At 44.6% G+C, this 20,980-nt stretch overlaps 1 protein-coding gene across 1 annotated transcript in view; it reads left to right on the top strand.

Annotated features, from left to right (window-relative positions):
* Window positions 1-1,296: 1,296 nt before the first annotated feature.
* Window positions 1,297-20,980, top strand: part of LOC147424355 (uncharacterized) — a 37,407-nt gene continuing 17,723 nt past the window's right edge. The window contains exon 1 of the mRNA XM_086500169.1: window positions 1,297-3,696. Within this exon, the coding sequence (XP_086356295.1) occupies window positions 1,297-3,696 (2,400 nt within the window). The remainder of the gene's footprint in view (window positions 3,697-20,980) is intronic.

The raw sequence follows: 20,980 nt of genomic DNA, 5'->3' as shown, positions 1-20,980 counted from the left end.
TACCTTGAGTCGTGTTCATCTCCAATAAAAGTGTGCAGGCTTCACAAGCGGCAATAATCGCAAGTCGAGTCCTCAATTGTGACTTCTTGAGCCAGTATTGCCGCAAGGATATGGGTCAACTGGCTAATACCACGGTGATGGAAGTGGGGGTTGGTTTCATTCCTTCTCCCCCATCCGCGCAAGGACAATCTGAGTATATTGCCTGTCTTCCAATTCAAATTACAGGTCCCTACAAACCAGTGATGTCTTTTGTAGCAAAAATTGCAGATGTGGTTGTCCTCGAGCTGGAGCAAGGGCACCAACATCGACAGTCACCTCAAAGTATGCCGTGGGGCACTAGTAATCCTTGCATTTTGCAGTGGCAAGAAACAGACATGGAAGAAGGCCGGCATAAGAAAAACAGGATGATATGGGGCCATGAGAGCTATCTAGTCAAAGGGATCGGAGATTTTCTCTACTCAGAAACTCAGAAATTAAAAGAGCCAAAAGCAAGGAAAAGCATGCTAGAGGTCTGCAGCAGATATTTTTCCCCTCGTCGACGTGAGCTCATTAGCTTCGAAGGGGCCCAGGTCATCGTCGAGCAGTGTGATTTTTCAGACATTAGAAATAGCTTGACTTTGCAAAGGAGTCTTGTTGTTGAGGCCAAGGCTTATTTTGAGTGTCTCCAGCTAAAGCATGATCCAGCTAGGAAGCATGCGAAAGAGAGAGTGTGTGTGCAGGAGAGGGACAGACGCTTACGTGTGGCTAAAAATGTCATAAACATTCCAATCATGAAGCTCTTTTATAATGTTCTGAAGCAAGATGATTTTGCATCTCGGAGGGTGGGGATAATGTGGCTGGAAAGAGCACTTTCCCAGAAGATGTACCCAATCCTTGAGGATGCTTCTGCGAGGGTTGACAACCTTTTCCGAGCATTCAGCAAAAACCGCAATGACCTCGAAGCCAAACAACAGTACATCAAGGGAAAGCAAGACTATGTTGAAAAGAGTGCTGGATTGGACAATCTTTGGAGGGAATTGAGTCATATCTATGAGGCTGATCCCAAAAATCAGCGTGACCTGGTGATGAAAGCAGCACAGCACCTCTTAGATGGCTTCCCACTGGAGATTCTTGATGGTGATGCAGGTATGTTTTGCAAAACTTGGGTAGAGAGTGTACTAGTAGAGTTGGATTCCATGACCAAGAAAAAAGCCGAGGGTAGGGCAGCTCGGATTTTTGTTTTGAGTGTGATGGGACTGCAGAGCAGTGGCAAGAGCACGATGCTGAACCTCATGTTCGGGACCCAGCTGCGGACAAATGCTGGACGGTGTACGCTGGACTGTCAGTGGGCTCAAGGAGGTACTACCGATGGTGCTTTTGGCTTTTAAAGGCTCCGCCATTGCAAAGAGCTGTGGTCAAAGGATCAAAGCCAAGGTGATTTTTGTGTACCGAAGTGTAGACACTAATGATACAAATAAGCTGAAGGGGAACAGGCAAAAGCTGCATGAGCATTTAAGAGAGGCTGCTGAAGAGGTGTCTCACATGGGAGGCGGAACACTATCCTCTGCTAGGGAAGCAAGAGAGATGTTGGAGATTGTGTTCACAGACTTTCAAGTGGATGATGATGAAAAGGAGAGTGACGTGAAATGTTTGGGGAATTTGAAGAAAGGCGGTATGCCCCCCGCAGACACCCCAGAATGGGCCTATGGCGAATGGGTGGTTGAGGTCAGGGAATACATCCACGCGAGGGTCATGCATGACATCACTGGATTTAAAGCTTCAAGCTTTGCAGAATGGGGTGAGCGTCTCACGCTGGTGTGGGACTGTATTTGTAGCGCAGATTTTGAATTGAGCTTCAAAAGTAAAATAGAGTACAATGCCTACCTGGAGCTTAAAGCAAGTCTGCAGCCACCGCAAAGAGCAGTTCACGAGAAGTACACGGAGATTTTCAATTGTTTGGAGAAGAAGCTGAGGGAAAACATGATTAGCGAGGAAGAGAGCAGCAAAAGTCTCCACAGTGTGTTGGAAGCGGAGGTGGCAGTCGTGGTGGCAAATCAGACCGGTGAGGTTGACAGAATCCTGGACATGAACAAGAGCTTCGCCAAATGGAGGTCGCAGGAGCTGGAGAATTGGAAACGTTTCTGTGTGAACACCCAAGACTGGTACCAGAGGAGGATTGCAGACATGGAAAGTGGTGTGCTAAGGTTTGATAAACATATAGCAGTGTATCAGCAGCAATGCAAGTCCATAATTTTGGATAAGTTCGAGAGCGGTGAGTGGGGTCGAGAGCAGAGCAGAGATGTGTGGAGGAAAAAGTTTGAGTTAGTGTTCAAGAGGATCTTGGAGGACGCAGAGAGAAAGCATCCGCCAATATCAAACGATGTCCACATGAAAGTTATGGCTCGATACGACTCCCCTGACTTGGCGAAGGTGATTGATTTTAGTGCGAGGAAGCACAAATCAAATGGCTTAACTGGATGGGTGAAGCGGCATATCTTGGGTCAGGGTGAGCAGCTGCAGGATGAGCCTATTTATTCAGAATTGCAATTGATCATTGACCGTCAGTTGAGAGATGCAAGGCAGTACTCTGACATTATTGTGGGTAATGTCATCAATATGACAAAACAGAAATTAGACAGAGCAATTCCAGAGCTGAGCAGGGAAGAGAAAGGAGCGGCACACATTTGGGTGAAGGACGCTCTCACAAACAGGATGAAAGAAATACAGAGTAAATGGGATGAGGATCACAATGTGGTGGGGAAGCTGAAGAGCCTAAAGACAAGAGATAACTTGTATGACTTCTTTGCAGGGCGAGCCAATGGATTGGAGGCGGCTGCCATGTTGGTAAGGGAGTTGCAGCATTGCTTGGAAGATGAGCTGGAAGAGGTGCATGGTACTGCGGTCGTGAGGGCTGTGGCAGCCAAGCTTGAGACACAGAACCTGGTGAGGGGCTGGAGGATCATGAGGGCACTCCTGGACTACCACCTCCTAGGCCTCCAGGAATCCGGAAACACTGAGAAGCTGCTCAGGTATGTCACTGATGGAGGTTTGCATTTTGCAACGCTGAGGGATGCAATAGTAGGACAGGCCATCGAGAAGGAGCTGGTGCAGCAGGAGTGGGATGACTTGCTCAAGAAGGTGCAAGGCTGTCTAGAAGGACAAACCTCAGTTAAGAATCCTTCTGTAAGAGAGTTTGTGGCTGCTCTGGCGCGGAAGCTGGCGAATGCCGTGGATGTAAACCTGGCAGGCAGGGTAAAATCCTCTATCCAACAGGTGAAGATGTATGAGGGTAGAGTCTTAGACAGTGATTTCTACGAGAAGAAACTACCAGAGTTGTACCGGAGCCTGCAAAGAAAGGTAATGCCGGAGTTGGAGAAGAGGAGGAGTGCTCTGATAAGGCGGGTACTGACTGAGGAGATGCAGGCGCTTCCGGATGAGAACTGCCGACCCAGATGTGCAGCAACGTGTCCAATATGTGGCAGCACATGCTTTCTTGCCAGGGGACACGTGGATCCAAGGCATGATTGCGTACACCAGCCTGCAGGTCTGAGCGGCAGGGTGTCGCATGACACACACGAGCTGATAGCAAACACGTGCCTCCAGATGGAAGGGTGCCACATGTCTTTCCCGGACGGCTCTAAAATCCCTTTCTCAGATTTCGAAAAGCACTATACCTCATGGCGCCAGCCTTCCAGCGACGAGCCCATTGCAATTCAGGTGCGAGAGTCTATCTTCTTCAACTTTCAAGAATCGCTTGTCCGTTTCTTTAATAAAACTAGTTCAAAGGAGTCTAGGGTGTGCAAGCCGTGTCCTCCCGATAGAATGCCCATTGGCTACTACCGTAATCCCAACACCTTTCACGCTGCCATCTTACGCATAATGCACCCCAAGTTTGAAGATGACCATGCCTCGAACTGCCTCATTCAGCCGTGTCCGCCCGATAGAATGCCCATTGGCTACAACCATAATCCCGACACCTTACGCGCCGCCCTCTACAACAAACTGCGCCCCAAGTTCGAAGATGACCATGCCTGGAACCGCCTCATTCAGCTCCTCGACGCACTCTAATTTAGTTAGGTTGTTCGTATTAATAACCTCCCCTAGTGGGAAATGCATGTTTGTGTCTTTGTGTGTGAAATTTAAAAAATAGCCCTAGTATGGCACATATATAAAAAAAACTCATCTATGATTAATAAGTTTTAGCTACTTTGTTTCCATAAATAAATATTATACCTCATATTGAATTATAGCTACTTTAGCTATGATTAATAAGGTTTAGCTACTTTCTTTCAATAAACAAATATTATACCTCATACTGAATCATAGCCATCACTCTGTCTTTTTGCTCAGTCGTGTGACGCACTTGTTTATAAGGTCCCATTCACACATGGCCATGGCCAACTTGCACTTTTTCTCATGATGTTCGGGTGGAAACAAAAGTATAGAGTTGGATGCTTGGGATCCGATTCATGCACCTCTAGAAGTCTTCCAAAAAACAACATTGGTTGTCGCGCCCTCCATTCACACATGCCGGCAACCACAATATGTTATTTCACAAAAAGAACATTACATGGATGTGTGCGCAGAAACGAGAGGAGGAGCGAATCCATCTGATTGGTCATGTTGGCTAGAGCTCATGATCCATGGACGTGATGCAATGCTAGAAGCTATTTCACAAGAAGGTAGCCGTGAGTCGGCATGCCACGCAAGCTTGGGCTCTAGATTGTGTGAACAACCCTATTTTGGGCGATTGATTTGATTGCACCACATCAGAGCTAGCCGCTCACGTGTGAACCCAACCTAATTTTGAAAGCACAATAACATTCTTGTACATAGATATATGTATGTGTATGTATCCATATATGTGCATGCGTGTGTCTGTGTGATATTAATATAACATTTCATATGTTCTTTTCTATTGCTTGGAATCATGGTGAATTCATTAGGTAACTTAATGTTCTTGTTCAATTTGCTCCTATGTTTCACCCTCAAGCACAACCTACATTCTTGGTATTGTAAATTGTAATAATGAAAGACTCTCCATCGAATACAACAATAAGGGGCATCCATCTTGAAGGGTAATAAGGCTGCTCAATCTTGCTCAATCTGGGACCTAAAAATGAAGTTTGAAAGCACAATACCATTCTTGTACATGGATATATCTATGTGTATAAATCCACATATATGTGTGTGTGTGTATGTAATATAACATTTCATGTGTTCTTTTTCTTGTACTTGCAATCATGGTTTCCAATTGGAGTTTTTCAAATTGGGGAGCTCCTTCAGTATCAAATTTCTTGTAACTCTAACTTATGTCACTCGTCGAAGGTCTCATGCATCCGGAGGTGGGAAATAGTGGGGAGGATGTGCGGGTGCATATGTGTGTAAATTTTTTTAAAAGCTCTCGTAAGGCATCACTCTATGGGTAGCTTTTGTCTTTTCGAAATAAATCATGGCCATCACTCTGTGGGTAGCTCCTTCCACTATAAAAACCTCAAGTGTTTACCGCGTTGTTTTATCGCGTTTTGTAGAGAGAAGGTGTAAATTCAAGTAGAGAAACAAGAGAGAGGAGGGCGGTGATTTTTTAGTGTTTAAAATATTGCCGTGACAATTTTCGTTATTATTACTGTGTTTATTATTGTGTGTATTATCGGTGTTATATCCGACAACCAAATTTAGCGCCTAAACTTTCAAATTTTGGCTTAAAATAAACCTTACCCCCCCCCCTCCCCTTCAAATTTTGGTGTTTCCTTCCTCTCAATAAAAATTAAAGAATATTGTATAAAATTTTTAAATTTAAAAAAGAAGAGAGAGAGAGAGAGAGAGAGAGAGGGGGGGGGGGAGGAGGAGGGAGAGATATAAGATTACACTTAATTACAATTAAAATAATCACTGTCGATTGATTAACATAATTGAACATATTCTCAAATCTAAAGAGAGGAAGAGGGGGGAGAGAGATGTGAATGGATTACACGACCAAAAAACTTCATAACTTCAAAATGTTTATGAATCATCTTCAAAAAGATCTCTACATGAGGCATCATCCAATTCTAAGACTATGTCTCCTAAATCAATAAAGAGAGAAACACAATTGTCGTTTGTGGATGTATCGCCTTCATCATCTTCGATTTCGTCATCCTCCATCTCATCATCTTCATCATCATGACAATCATCCTCGCTAAGACTTGTTGCCGCTGGACTTGATTCATCGACCTCCCTCTCCTTTGTTTCCACCTCATCCAAAGTCGGAGGTGGAAGAGGGTCGAAGATAGTCTCCACTTCATTAGTGGAAAAAAAGGTTTTCCCCGAGGTGTTACGGAAATTACAAACCAAAGTTTTGGTTGGTGGATTGTTGGGATATAGACGACTTATAAAATATAAGCTCAAAGTGAGTAACATTGGTATAACTAATGCTACAAGCAAATAAGAATAAAAAAGGTACATGTCACTCACCTGCTCACAATTGCGCCGGTAAAGTAAATTTCATACCTCCCTATGTGATGTACACTAGAGTCTACCATGTAGAGGCCATTCTCATGTCGTTTAGACACATTTGCAAACCACTTGCACTTGAAGATGAAGGCATGAAAGGTTCTAAAATTAACCTTTAGTATCCTTTTAATAGTTCCACAGTACCTGGCTTCATCATCGTCTGTGTCAAAGTTGTCCATAATGGTACAATCCATGGTGGTTCTACGAGTGTCAACGTGGCGTGTACGAAAGTGACGACCCTTTGACCACATAGAGTTAAAGGAAAGGCACTACAAAATAGAATACCGCCCTGTGTGATGCACACTAGAGTACACCATGTAGAGGCCATTCTCATGCCGTCTAGACACATTTGCAAACCACTTGCACTCGAAGATGAAGGTACGAAAGGTTCTAAAATTAACCTTTAGTATCCTTTCAATAGTTCCGTAGTACTTGGTTTCATCACCGTCTGTGTCAAAGTTGCCAATGATGGCACAATCCATAGTGGTTCTACGTTCGTCAATGTGGCGCGTACAAAGGTGACTACCCTTTGACCACATAGAGTTAAAGGAAAGGCACTACAAAATAGAAAAATGTTACCATATACATGTCGTAGTGATGTGTGTGAACACACTAGGATCGCCGGGGCATTTTTTCCCTCTTTAGGAGGTTTTTCCCCCCGGGCATTGTATATACGTCCATCACACTAGGGCTATCCATCTTTCCATTGAACACTAAGTAATACACTCTCTATTGTGTGCCTTGAGCTTCCTTCGTCTTCTCCAAGCTGTGTGCGTTTCTCTGCAATCCTAATTCCAACAATTGGTATCAGAGCAGGTCACGTCCTCCCGGGCTTAGTCGCCAGCTGCTCCAGCACACGCCTGCTCACTTTCTCTGATTTCAGTGAGCTTTGGCAAGCGTTCGTAGGTCAACAAATACTTCGGGCTCACTTCGGCCTCCGTTTCCACTACAGACAGTACTGCACATGCTATTTCGGCATTTTGTGCAAAATTTCTGTCAGTGCCGTTTTTTGCATAACAGGTGCCTTATACTCTTCTATGGTTTGTGCTATATAGCACGTGTTGTTCCCGCTCCGTTTCTCCTATTTTCGGGCAGTTTTTACAGCAGGTGCAACATTTACCATGGATGACAACAACACAGATGTGTTCAAGATGTTTGCTGCTGAGGACAGGTTGGATGGGGACAATTACCCTATGTGGGCTTATATGATGCAACATGCTCTTGTGTCAAAGGACGTATGGAACATTGTGCAGGGCATCGATGTACGTCCTGGTTCTGAGGATGTAGGCGATGTTGAGGATGTTGCAGGTCTTGTTGCAAGAATTGCTGTTGTTAGAGTTGTTTTGCCTACGGTAGAACAAGCTCGTTGGGATGTTAAGGATGTGCAGGCTCATGCATTGATTGCGTTGTCTGTGAAGCGCACCATTGTTCCTCACATCTGTTCAGCAAAATCTGCAAAACAGGCTTGGGATATTCTAGCAGGTCTTTATGTAAGTCGCAATGAGGCTAAGATTGCTTTGTTACGTAAAGAGCTCAAGTCGAAGATTATGCATAAGGAAGATGATATGGACACTTTCCTTGCTAGTGTTAAGGATATCAATGAGCAACTCATTTCTGCAGGTGAAGTCATTTCAGACAGTTCCCTAGTGCAAACTGTTCTTGATGTCTTACTAGATTCTTACCAGACTTTTGCTAGTACTTGGAGACTTATGACCAAGGAAATCCTGAAGTTGTCAAGTTTGATGCATTATGCACATTGTTGTTGCAAGAGTCACTTTCCAGAAAAAACAGGACTACGCAACGTGCAGTTGAACAGGCTTTTATTGCTTCTCAAAGAAAGGGTGGTAACAACAATGCAGCCACTTCTTATGGTTGTGCTGAGAGCGGCAAATATTCTCTTCCTAATGCTTCTGCTGGCATCAATTCATCTGGAAATTATGGTGATAAAGGCAAAAAGAAGATGCGTTGCCATTATTGTAAAGCTAATGATCACTTGATCAAGTCGTGTCCTAAGTTGAAGGCCAAAGAGGCTAAGAAGAAAGAGGTTGGTTCCACTGTAAATGCTTGTTCCACTACAAATGCAGCCATTGTTGAGTCTTCTGTGAAAGGAGACTGTGATGCTGATGTTGATGCAGAATGGGCTTTTAGCGCAGAGTGCACTTATAATCCTGCTGTCCATGATGCATGCTTGTCAGTTGTTGCAGATTCACATATGTGAGGTAATGTGCTTTGTAGCACCACTGTCGAAGAATCTCTTGTCCGTATCCGCACTTGCTAGACTTGGACTTGTAGTCAAATTTGTGGATGACAGATGTACAGTTCATGATCTCAGTTTTGGTAATGAAATTGTTGCATCTGGCCTTTTGTGCCGTGAGCTGTATAAGCTCACTTTGTATGACAAGTGTCGACAAAATTTTGCAAATGTTGTTGCAGATTCAAGGGCTATTTCAGATGCAAAACTTTGGCATGCACGTTTTGGTCATCTGAATTTTGTCAGTTTGCTGCATTTGCAAAAATCTGATCTGGTTGCTTCTTTGCCACCTCTTGAAGCACCTGTCAAACATGTTTGTGAAGGCTGTATTTTGGATAAGATGCAGTGTTCTAAGTTTCCTAAGGATAGTTCAGTTCGGGCCACATGCAGGTTGCAGCTTGTGCATAGTGATGTTTGTGGGCCCATGCAAACTCCGTCCTTGGGAAATTAGCTGTACTTCGTGACTTTCATTGATGATTACTCCAGGTATGCATGGATAGTTCCACTTAAAGAGAAGTCCAAAGTTTGTATGTGCTTCAAACAATTTTTGGCTATGGTTGAAAATGTCTCGAAATGTACTATGGATACCCTCCGACGTATTTAGTAATCGCATCTAGATCCATTCCAGACCTCACGGATGCCCGATTAACTAATCCTTATTGCAATCATGTCTATAAAGATTTATGAGACCGAAATGCTACAGTCATTTCATCCATCAGACGTTGTTTGCGGCCAATATTGCTCCATACGATCCACATTTCTGAGGTCAACTCTGGCTCCCAAAGTATCTTTCTTGCCGGTCAGATGGTTTTGTTGAGGTGTATAAGGCACTGTACATTGGTGTTTTATCCCACGACTAGCCAAAAATGCATTAAAATGGTGTTGCTGAGAGGAAAAACAGGTCACTGACGGAAATGGCACGATGTATGGTCAAAAGTCAAGCTTTGCCGCATTCTTTTTGGCTTGAGGCCATCATGTGTGCCACTTATGTACTACGAAAGCTTTGCAGTCTATTACTCCATATGAAGCATGGCATGATAGAAAGCCTTCTATTGAGCACATGTGTGCTTTTGGCTGTTTGGCATATGCTTTGGTGCCATAAACATTGTGCATAAAAATTGGATGATAAGTCTGTCAAATGTATTTTTAAATTTGTTGGTTATAGTGCTGAAAGCAAAGGTTACAGGTTGTACATCCGCAAACAAAACGTATTCTGGTTTCGCGGGATGTAGTGTTTGTGGAAGATTCTGTTCAGCCCTTGTTGTCATGTACTAGACACAGTAATGTAAGCTCAGAGGACATTTATGACACTTTGTTGCCTCTTTATAGTGGTGGAAATACGAATGTAAGTTCCAATGAGGCAAAATGTACAGCCTATAGGGGTTTGTGAAAATGTTACAGATCAGCCTATTACTGATGCAGATGTACATGATGCACTTGATGAGGAAAGGGCTGAAAATGAGCAGGCTAGAGGTATGCCAAAATGGCTGGTGCACACTTTGCGTGACAGTAAATTGGATGCACCTTTGTCTAGTCGTACTCGTTCAGGCTCCCGTCATGCATCTTATGCATCATATTGTTATGCTTTGGCTGTGTCTAGCTTACATGATGTTGAGGAGCCTTTGTCTTTTGATGAAGCACATAATTCAGAAAATTGGATGACTGCCATGCAATCAGAATATGATGCAACTATAGAAAATGACACATGGACTTTATGTGGTTTGCCTCCTGGCAAAAGGCCATCGGTACGAAGTGGGTTTACAAGTTGAAACGCAAGCCGGATGGTGAGATTGATCGCCATAAGGCTCGACTTGTTGCAAAGGGTTATGCACAACAAAAAGGTATTGATTATGAAGAGACTTTTTCTTCCACTTGTCGTATGACTACTGTGCGTTTTCTATGTGCATTAGCAGCTCATTTTGGTTGGGATGTACATCAATTAGACATTGTTACTGCTTTCTTGAATGGTGACATATTTGAGGAAGTTTATGTAACACAGCCTCGCGGTTTTGTCATAAATGGACAAGAGGACAAAGTGTGTAGATGTAAGAAGGCTTTGTATGGGTTGAAGCAATCTCCTTGTGCTTGGTATGAGAAAGCTGACACTCATTTGGTTAAACGAGGCTTTTGTAATAGTCCAACAGAAAGCACATTGTATATAAAGCGTGAGGGTGATGTACTTCTCATTGTGGTTCTTTATGTTGATGATTTGCTGATCACTGGACCAAATGAGAAACATATTGCTGAATTTAAGGCTGATTTGAATGCTACTTTCAAGATCAAAGATTTGGGGTTGTTGCATCATTACTTGGGTATACAGTTTAAGCAGTGTGATGGTGGTATTGCCTTGTGTCAAAAAAGTTACATAGAGACCTTACTATGTAAGTTTTGGACTTGAGGATTGCAAACCTATTGCCACTCCCATGGAAACAGGTTTGAAGTTGAGTCTACATGATGCTGGTGATCCTGCTGATGTCACTCTTTATCAAACTGCTGTTGGCTGCCTCATTTATGTATGCAAAACCAGGCCGGATATTCAGTTTGTAGTCTCACAGGTCAGCAGATTTATGCATAGCCGAGGGTCTAAGCATTGGCAGGCTGTCAAGAGGATTTTCCGCTACCTTAGTAACACTTTACATCTTGGATTGTTTTATCTCAAGGGGGGATCATTGCCGCCAGACTTACATGCTTTTTCGGACTCAGATTGGGTTGGTTGTTTTGACACGCGAGTATCCACAAGTGGTTTTTGTTTCATGCTTGGCAGTTCATGTATATCATGGTTGAGCAAGAAGCAAACCTACTGTGGCCACTTCGAGTTGAGGCTGAGTATAGGGCAGTCTTCACAACTACGGTTGAGTGTGTATGACTCAGACGCCTTATGGCTGATTTGGGTGTTGGACAGGACACTGCCAACACTATCTACACTGACAATCAGAGCGCATTGGCAGTTGGGAGGAACCCAGTTTTTCATGCTCGCACAAAGCACATTGAGGTGCATTACCACTATGTCAGGGAGAGGCTCTCAGCAGGCGAGATCAGCTTGGCTTATGTGCCAACCCCGGACAACCTTGCAAATCTTTTCACAAAAGAATTGTCTCGTGAGAAGCTTGAAGCTTTCTGTAAAGCTTTGGGCTTACTCCCCTTTGTGGACTGATCATGTCCTCAGGGCATGTCACTTCCCTTTACTCATTTGCCAGCTCTCGTTCACTGCATCACTCCAGGGGAGATTTGTTACTATATACATGTGGTAGTGATGTGTGTGAACACACTAGTACCGCCGAGACATTTTTTCCCTCTTTAGGAGGTTTTTCCCCCCGAGCATTGTATATACGCCCATCACTCTAGGGCTATCCATCTTTCCATTGCACACTAAGTAATACACTCTCTATTGTGTGCCTTGAGCTTCCTTCGTCTTCTCCAAGCTGTGTGCGTTTCTTTGCAACCCTAATTCCAACAAAAAATATATTAATTTCTCAAATACATATTAAAGACAATTTCAAGAAATAGCGTTAAAATATGGTTTATGTATATGAGTACTCTACCTTTGGTACGTAGCCTAATGCATACTCCCATTCTTTGTTGGTGATGTCTTCTCCGCGTGCTTTTGCCTCGATTATTCTTTCACGAATCCACTCTGCACTAATGAGATCTGGGAAACATACAAGGTGTCTAGGCACTAGGGGTGTCCTCCTTCCTCCATGTGTTTGTTTCCATGCTTCCCTCTCCTGCAAACGCCTTGCCTTTGCCACTGTCCACAAGTCCACCCACTTGGTCATAATCTTTGCATTGAGAATGCAAAAGTTATTGACCACTCTGGATACACTAAGCGCTAGTTGAAACTATTGCGTACATAAAAAAGGTGTAGTTGAGTGGAGTCTTGTGGTGTACCTTACTAGCTCTCCTAGTTTGAAAATAGCGTCCCTGACTTTCTTGTCTTGACATGTACACATACTCACCGGTAGAATGAAGTACAATGTAAATATAGGGAAAGGGAAAGTGAGTGATAGTCATACACACAAACTATAGATAGGATAGGGAGTATGAAGATTACCTGAAGAATCTTGTGCCAATCATGGGACTTCAACCCATACAATTGAACGCTTCCACCCTTCTTCGCTTTTGTGAAAGCTCCCTTTAGCGACCTTATGTATATTGTTGGTGTGCGAATAGAGGCAATGGTACTCTTCACCTTGTTTAATTCTTCTCTGGCTAGCATCCATGGTGCTTTAGGAAGCACAATCTTTCCATTTGGGGCACGCTGTGGAGTAGCAGAGGCGAGGAGCCATTTTAAAAGCCTCAAATCCTCCCTCGCACCCAAAGAGTCCTTCTTGCTAATAATGTGGTCCCATAGTGTTTGGGCTACGTTCTTGAATATGTGCATGGGATCCAAGAGGTGTTGTATTTTTAAGTCCTTCCAATATGGAAGCTTCAAAAATATGGAATGCCTTGACATACCTTTTGGTGGATGACACGGAGCCAGATTGTTGTTGTGGTGTTCTTCCCAAACGGTTGCCCAATCTGTCATCGTGAGCTTTAGAGGAGTCTTCCCATTTGTTGGAGCCTTGTGCTTGTTATGGTTTTGGGGTAATAAATGATGGTTGTTTCGATAGATTACCTTGCGCAAGGAATCGGGCCTCTCCGTCACCAACGATGGCCCGTAAGTAGGACATGCATTGTGCTCCGATGTGGACAACCCTACATACATATCATATGGTTAGAGAGATGAGTGAACTAAAGTGAACTAAAGGGAGAGAGGGAAAGAGAGATAGAGGAAAGGGGGTTACCAGAATCTCTTAAAGCGCAGGATTGTCGTGTATAGTCCACATAAGGATTCCCCTCACAACGGCCTCTCTCTCCCCCTTTGCAAGTGCGACATCGACAATAAGAATGCCTCTCTGTAACTCCTCGATGAGGGGCTTGAGGTAAATGTCAATATTTGACACTTTTTACTTCCCTGACACAAGTAAGCAAAGAATTATATTGCCCTTCTTGGTTGTCTCCCATGGTGGAATATTGTAGTTGATGATCACCACAGACCAAGTCCTCCATGAGTAGACTTAGTGCCGAAAGGGTTGGCACCATCACTTGCTAAGCAACGCCTCAAGTGTCGAGGCTCCAACCCAAACTCTGGCCGTTGAGTTTTGATGTGTCTCCATGCAGATAAATGGGCAGGGATACGCATCATTCCATCATTTGAGTGATGGTTCGCATGCCACGCAAGAAGCTCCACGGTAGACCTGCTTTTAAACATGTGTTGGATGCGAGGAATTAATGGAAAATGTCTCGATACCTTGCGGGGTAGGTGTGCCCCGCTCTCTCCTGTTTTGTATCGTGCCTCCCCGCACACTAGACTGAGGTAGCATGTGCATGCTCATTGCGGTATAGCATGCAATCGTTGACTCACGCATAGATACGCTTATACTCCATTCCAAGTGCAGTGACATACGATCTAGCTCGTCGACGATTTGGAGGCATGTGGTGATCTTCTGGTAACATTTTGCCCATCAAACTACAACAAATATGCGTATTAGTATAATTGCTAGAGGGACGGCATCATAAAGCGAGTGGAGAGTATATAAAAGCCACATTCATACTTACAAAAGTAGTGCATCGACACTTGCGTTACTTCAACCGAATTTTGCTTGCAAGTTGAGGACTTCCAACGATGCTCGAAGCACCGACTACCGTGCACCGTCATAAAGAGGTGTTCGTGCACTTGTCATCAATCTATCCTCTGTTTCGACAACCTGTTTAGTGCAGGGCTGTTAATCCTCCTCGCACACGTCGCGCTTATGAACTAGTAACTCATCACACATGTCAAACATGGGCTCATCCCATGCCTCAAAGTGCGATGGAGACGCCATAGGAGTTGCCGACGTAGAGCCAACGGGAGGATCACCATGCGGTGCACCCAAATCGCCCAGTCTCTTTTGCCTCTGTCGTTCGGCCTTGCGCGCCGGTGCACCACCACCGAACATAGACCAATGGGGCACTTCCTCAAGCGACGGGTGAGTCACGCTATCATCTCTCCGAGCGCTTTTTCGAGAATGTCAAAGTCCTTCGTTCTCCACGTGCTCCCCCTCTCCCTTCCCTCTCTCTTCTTCTTGAAGCTTCCCCCCCCCCGGCCCCCCCCCCCCCGGTTCCCCCTCTCCCTTCCCTCTCTCTCCTTCTCCAAGCTTCCCAAGTTTTGTCGAAGGGGGTTTTCCACCATCGTCTTTGGAAGCTCAACCTAGCCGAAGCTCAACCGCGCTACAAAGAAAGAGGTAAACACAAAACAAAGCCTGCAAAGAAAGGTAATGCCGGAGTTGGAGAAGAGGAGGAGTGCTCTGATAAGTCGGGTGATTGAGGAGATGGAGGGGCTTCCGGATGAGAACTGTCGACTGTCACCAGCGTGTGACTACTATCTATCCTTTTTGTTGATTTCTTTCTTATTATCTATTTACTTTCACTTTTTGGAAACACCCCTCGGGAAATCTAACTCCCCTGCATTGCATAGCTAGTGTGGAACTGTCCAGAGGGAGTCCAGGCCTGAGGGCAAGAGAGCACTAAGGTTGGACAAGGACTATGGTTAGCCAAGTGGGGTCATTGACTAGCCAAAGTGGAATCCTTTGCTACAGAGGCTACATTTCAGTTCTGGATGTGGCCGCAGTGTACAAAGAGGGTCGGATGACCTAGAAAGATACAATGGCAGCATCTCCTAAAATTTAGGGAACTGCTATTTTGGGACCTGAAAATGTCTTCGCGTCATTACGTGCAGTTTGACATGGGGATCATTTTGTTACTCTGTGGCCAAGTCAACAGAGGCTGCAGGTGAGATATTTTTAGACCCGAGGGTCTAAAGCGGGAAAATGCACAAATGAGTGACACTTGGCACTCTGAGGCCAGTTTACCACTTATAGAGAAGGCAAAAACGTGATTTATAGCTGGGAGGCTCATTTTGCAAGTCTCTGTCACAAGTTAAGAGCTATGGAGTGCTTGCTTTCCCTCTTATGCACAGTGCGGTGCCAGGAGTGATGCCCTGCACGCTACGCACTGCCCTCTCTCTCCCCTTTGGCAGTATGTTATGCCCCTCTAGTGGGCTCTTCATTTGACCAATGTACAGTTGTGTGGGTTCATGCGCGATTGCCGAGGCAAGAGCCTCTTGCACAGGTACTGGATTAGCTAGCGGCTAATCCCCCCGCAGGTACATGTGAATTCGGAGAGGTTTCACGCCATAAATCTCGTCCGATTCAAAGGGCAAGTAGCCCTACAAGTGCGGGAGCTCGAGGACTTGCTACGGATGCGACCGGCACGCGAAACGGAGCCCGAAACAGTAAATTACAGCCGGCTGTGTATTTTTGCAGGTTTAGGGTTTTGGCCCTAAACGGACCCCAATACTCCCAGGAGGTTCGGGGACGCAAGGGGACCATTGAACAGGTGATCTGGCGCATTTTCAGGGCGGAAAACAGAGAATTCAGCGTGCTGCAGATTCTCGACAGGTTTTGCAAAGTGCCCGTATGCGTCGGGAAAGTCAGTCAATGCGTGGGAATACTGACTGTGAAGGGTTCTAGTACAGTTATGTTGCCGAAATCGGGCTGGAACAGTGGAAATTCAGCCGAGTTTGTGCGGGGCAGCTTGTAGGAACCATAGCGTTTATTCCCTCTTTTGAACAATAAAGAAATACCGAAAGGGGCGCCTAAGTTAGGGGCCAATCTGGTGTCCGTCTACTCATACAGGTGCAATCTAGCAGCTTGTATCCCTCTCCCCTTTGTTGTGTCTTGAAAGTACAGGTAAAATAGACGACTAATAATGGGTGAAAGCTAAATCAAGGTTTAAAGTAAAGTCTACCGCCCTTTTTGGATTGAACAGGCCGGTTTCATGGTTCCATCGACGGGATTAAATCACTTTTTCCCATAGAAGTGAGCCTTGGGCAGTTTTGGGCTTGAAGACACAGGGAATTGCAATTATGGCTGACAGACCAGATGATGTGATTGAAGAGGTTTCCTCTTCACAGGGTCAACAAACACATGAAGTGGGTGAGTCCTCAAGACCACCACAGACAGATGACGATATATTCAGGACCCAGTTGGCTATTGCTGTGGCTATGTTTACACAAGTAATGTAGAATCCGAGGTTTTTAGCCTTTCTGCAACCTCTTGTTCCGTCTCAGCAAGTTGGGTCACTGGATCATATTCAAAAGCCTGTTAAGGCTCGAGCACAGGTGATTCATACCGCACAGTCAATGGAAACACCTGTACACTTGACGGAGAACATGCAGTCTCCACAACCTATCCCTAAGGTGCAAGAACAGGTGGCTGAGATGCCAGTCTTTCAAGCTGTACCAGTTCAGCCCGCCACCTTTCAGCAACCTATAGCTGGTTCTAATGGGCAGGGAAGCAACCTACAGGCTATGCAACAAGTCTTCCCACCACCTTCAGTACACCCTGGCTATTTTGGAGGTGGATCCGTATTCCAGAGCATGGCTGGTCATGCACCTGGAAATCAGTTTTACACGCCAGGAACAGTGTTTGGGGGTGCTCAAACGATGATGCCTAACCCCATGTACAGTGTCATGGGTATGCAACCAGGATTTCAGAGCACTCAGGGCCAATTTGGGATGCCACAGGCAAATTTTGGTATGGCTGGAATTACAAATCAGTAGCCAAATATGGCATTTCCAGGTCAAGTTAATAGCGGCCAAGGAACACAGATGAACCCTAATAGTGTTCCCATGTTCCAGTCACTTCCATATGACAATTTAACGCCGCTGGAGAGGCCAACTCCGTACAAAGAAGGTGGCAAAGGTGTGACATTCACGACCTTTACAGGGTTTGATGACAGGAAGAAGGCTCTCTCATTCCTCCAGCAGTTTGACAAGTCCTATGCAGGGGGAAACTTTACAGAGGCTTCAAATGTCCGCAAGGCAGCCACTTTCTTGATAGGGAATGCGGGACAATGGTGGACAACTTTATTGCTTCAAGGGCAAGCTCCTTCCACATGGATTTACTTCAAGCAGATTTTTGCAGCAGCATGGTTATCTGATGACTTTGAAGCAGATGTCATGACAGAATGGCACCAGCTAAATGCTGCTACTTGCAGAAATCTGGATGATTACAATCGGAAGTTTTGGAAAGCTCTACTTCCAGTAACTTCCTATAGGTTTGTGCCATTGACAGAACAGATTGAAAAATACTGTTGTGGCCTACCTAAAGGATTGAGAAAATACTGCACGAAGACAAAAGTCACTACTTTGACGCAGCTCATCGAGGTAGCAAACACTTGCGATGGTTTGCTCAAGGGAGAAGATTGTGAATTCAACACTAGCGTCAAGGCAGGATCAGGCAAGAAAAATTCAGCCAAGAAGTACGTTCCCAATGAGGCTCCTAAAGGGACTCAGGAGTCAGCCAACGCAGGGAAAGATAAAACTACGGCTGAATCAGAAAAAGGACCAGCAAAGAAATGGAAAAGACGTTTTCCTCACAAGTTAGAAGAGCAAAAGAAGGTCCTGAGGACAGAGAACAAATGCTTTATATGTGAGCAGCCTGGCCACATTGCTTACAATTGTCCTACAAAGAAAAGGCCAGCTGATTCTGATGACAAGGAAGACAAGAAAGGAAAGAAGCCCATTGCTGGTCTAGTGCCAGATATGGTGGGCGACAAGCCAAATTCAGATGCAAGTGAGCTTTGCAGAGCATGGGGAAAGGTCAGGGATCAAACAGTGCTTATCTTCTTTGATCCAGGTGCCAAAGCCAACTTCATTTCCCCAAGATTGGCTTCAAAGTTGGGAATCAGACCTGAAGAGATGGGGTATACAGCAGAGGCAGGTTTGGCATGTCCTGGCCATACAGAGGTTGTGACACCCATCATTGGAAAGTTGCGTCTACATATCCAGTCCTATGTAGATGCTGAAGAATTTTACATCATGCCACTGGACGGATGTGATGTGTTGTTAGGTATTCCTTGGTTGTTTCGTGTACAGGGAATCATGGATGCATACAACAAAAAGATCATTGTATTGAGCAGGGGAAAGACTCACATTCTGGATGTAAAGCTTAAAGGGGAGTCTATTCCTACTGTATCAGCTTCTGCTATTACTTCTGTAATGAAAAAGCATCTTTTTGCGTACTTGGTTTTTGCACGTGAAGTGTCAGATTGTGATGAATCAAGTTTATCTGTGCTAGATAAAGAAAGGTCAATGTTTTTACAACAGTATAGTGACTGTTTTTCCGATTCATTACCGTCTCAATTACCGCCAGAGAGACCCGAGGACCATGCGATAGATTTGGTGCCAGGCAATAGCCCACCAAATAAGCCTCCGTACAGGGTTAGTGCGGCTCAGCAGAAAGAGATAATGGGCCAAGTACAGGAGCTGTTAGAAAAGGGGCTGATTTAGCCCAGTTCATCTCCATTCTGTTCTCCAGTGTTGTTAGTGCAGAAAAAGGATGGCTCATGGCGTATGTGCATCGACTACCGTGCACTGAACAAGAATACCATCAAGAATAGGTTTCCTGTACCTAGAATTGATGATATTATGGACAAATTAGAAGGAGCAGCTATATTTAGCAGGATAGATCTAAAGAGTGGGTACCATCAGATCCGCATTAGATCAGAGGATGTGCACAAGACTGCTTTTAGAACAACGTTTGGCCTTTACGAATTTTTAGTGATGCCCTTTGGTCTCACAAATGCTCTTGCTACGTTTAATAGGATGATGGACAGAATTTTCCGTCCACACCAGCAGTTTGTTGGTACATTCTTTGATGACATGATAGTCTACTCAAAGAATGAAGAGGAGCATAGGCATCACTTGGCCATTGTGTTCAAAGAGCTACGCAGTCATAGGTTGCTCATCAATGCAAAGAAAAGTGAGTTTTTTCTGGAAGAGATTCACTTTCTGGGACACATTGTCTCAAGGGATGGTGTCAGAATGGATCCTGCAAAAGTTGAAGCGATCAAGTCATGGCCAAATTTGAATACGGTGCATGATGTCCGAAGCTTTTTGGGACTATGCTCCTATTACAGAAGGTTTATCCGAAATTTCGCTGAGATTGCTTCACCTTTACATGCTCTTCAAAAGAAGGCAGTCACCTTTAGATGGACACAAAAAGAGATTTCAGCTTTTAATCTCTTAAAGGAAAAGATGACTTCAGATCCAATCATTGTGTTGCCAGATCTTAGGAAGTCGTTTGTGGTCCAGTGTGACGCCTGCGGTAGTAGCATTGGTGCAGTGCTAATGCAAGATGGCAGGGTAGTAGCCTATGAGAGCAGAATTTTGCAAGGGCCAGAGATGACCATGCAGGTCTATGAGAAAGAGTTACTGGCTGTGATTCATGCGCTCTTAAGTTGGAAACACTACCTGCTAGGTGCAGACTTTGTTGTCCAAACGGACCATCAGACCTTGCGATACTTCTTGACACAGACAAAGTTATCTGAGAAGCATATGCGATAGGCAAATATCTTGTCCATGTTCCATTTTCAGATTGTGCATGTGGAAGGCAAGAAGAACGTTGTGGCTGATGCCTTGTCAAGGAAGCCACAAATTTCAGCTGTGTCGATTCCTTATCATCATGAACTTGATGATATGAGAGAACAGTATGCAAATGATGAAGATTTTGCAAGGGTCTTTGAGCAACTAATGGATGGACAACGTCATGAACACTATCTTCTTAAAGACGGGTTCATGATGATGCATGGCAGATTGTGTGTCACAAAGCCATTGCGAAGCAAAGTTATGGAAGAGAGTCATGTCCCACCGTATGCAGGGCATCGTGGTATCAATGCTACAGTTAAAGCGGTTGAGACATTCTTCTGCTGGCCTACATTAAGAAGAGATGTGGATGCCTTTGTGCGAGAATGCCTAATATGCCAAAAGGTCAAGTTTGACAAGCAAAAGGAACCAAGGTTATTGCAACCACTACCTATTCCAGATAAACCATGGGAAAGTATTGCTATGGATTTTATCTTTGATCTTCCGAGAACGCAGACAGGAAACGATGGTATTTGGACCATTATTTGCTGATTCAGCAAACAGGCTCATTTTATTCCTGTCAGGAAGAAGATAAAGCCAGATCAGATGGCACGCTTGTTTATGAGCAATATTTTCAAGTATCATGGCATGCCACAGTCGATTGTTAGCGACCGTGATCCACGCATGACAAGTTTGTTCTGGAGAGGCTTGTTTGAGAATATGGGCACAACGCTCAAATTCTCTTCGTCATTTCATCCTCAAACAGATGGGCAGTCAGAAGAGGCCAATTCTACTGTCCTAGATCTGCTGAA

The sequence above is a fragment of the Adiantum capillus-veneris genome, chromosome 25 (genome assembly GCF_014529385.1).
Source record: "Adiantum capillus-veneris isolate H3 chromosome 25, ASM1452938v2, whole genome shotgun sequence".
NCBI lineage: Eukaryota > Viridiplantae > Streptophyta > Polypodiopsida > Polypodiales > Pteridaceae > Adiantum > Adiantum capillus-veneris.
The sequence above is the reverse complement of the archived record's forward strand: the minus strand, read 5'-3'. Positions and strand labels throughout refer to the sequence as shown.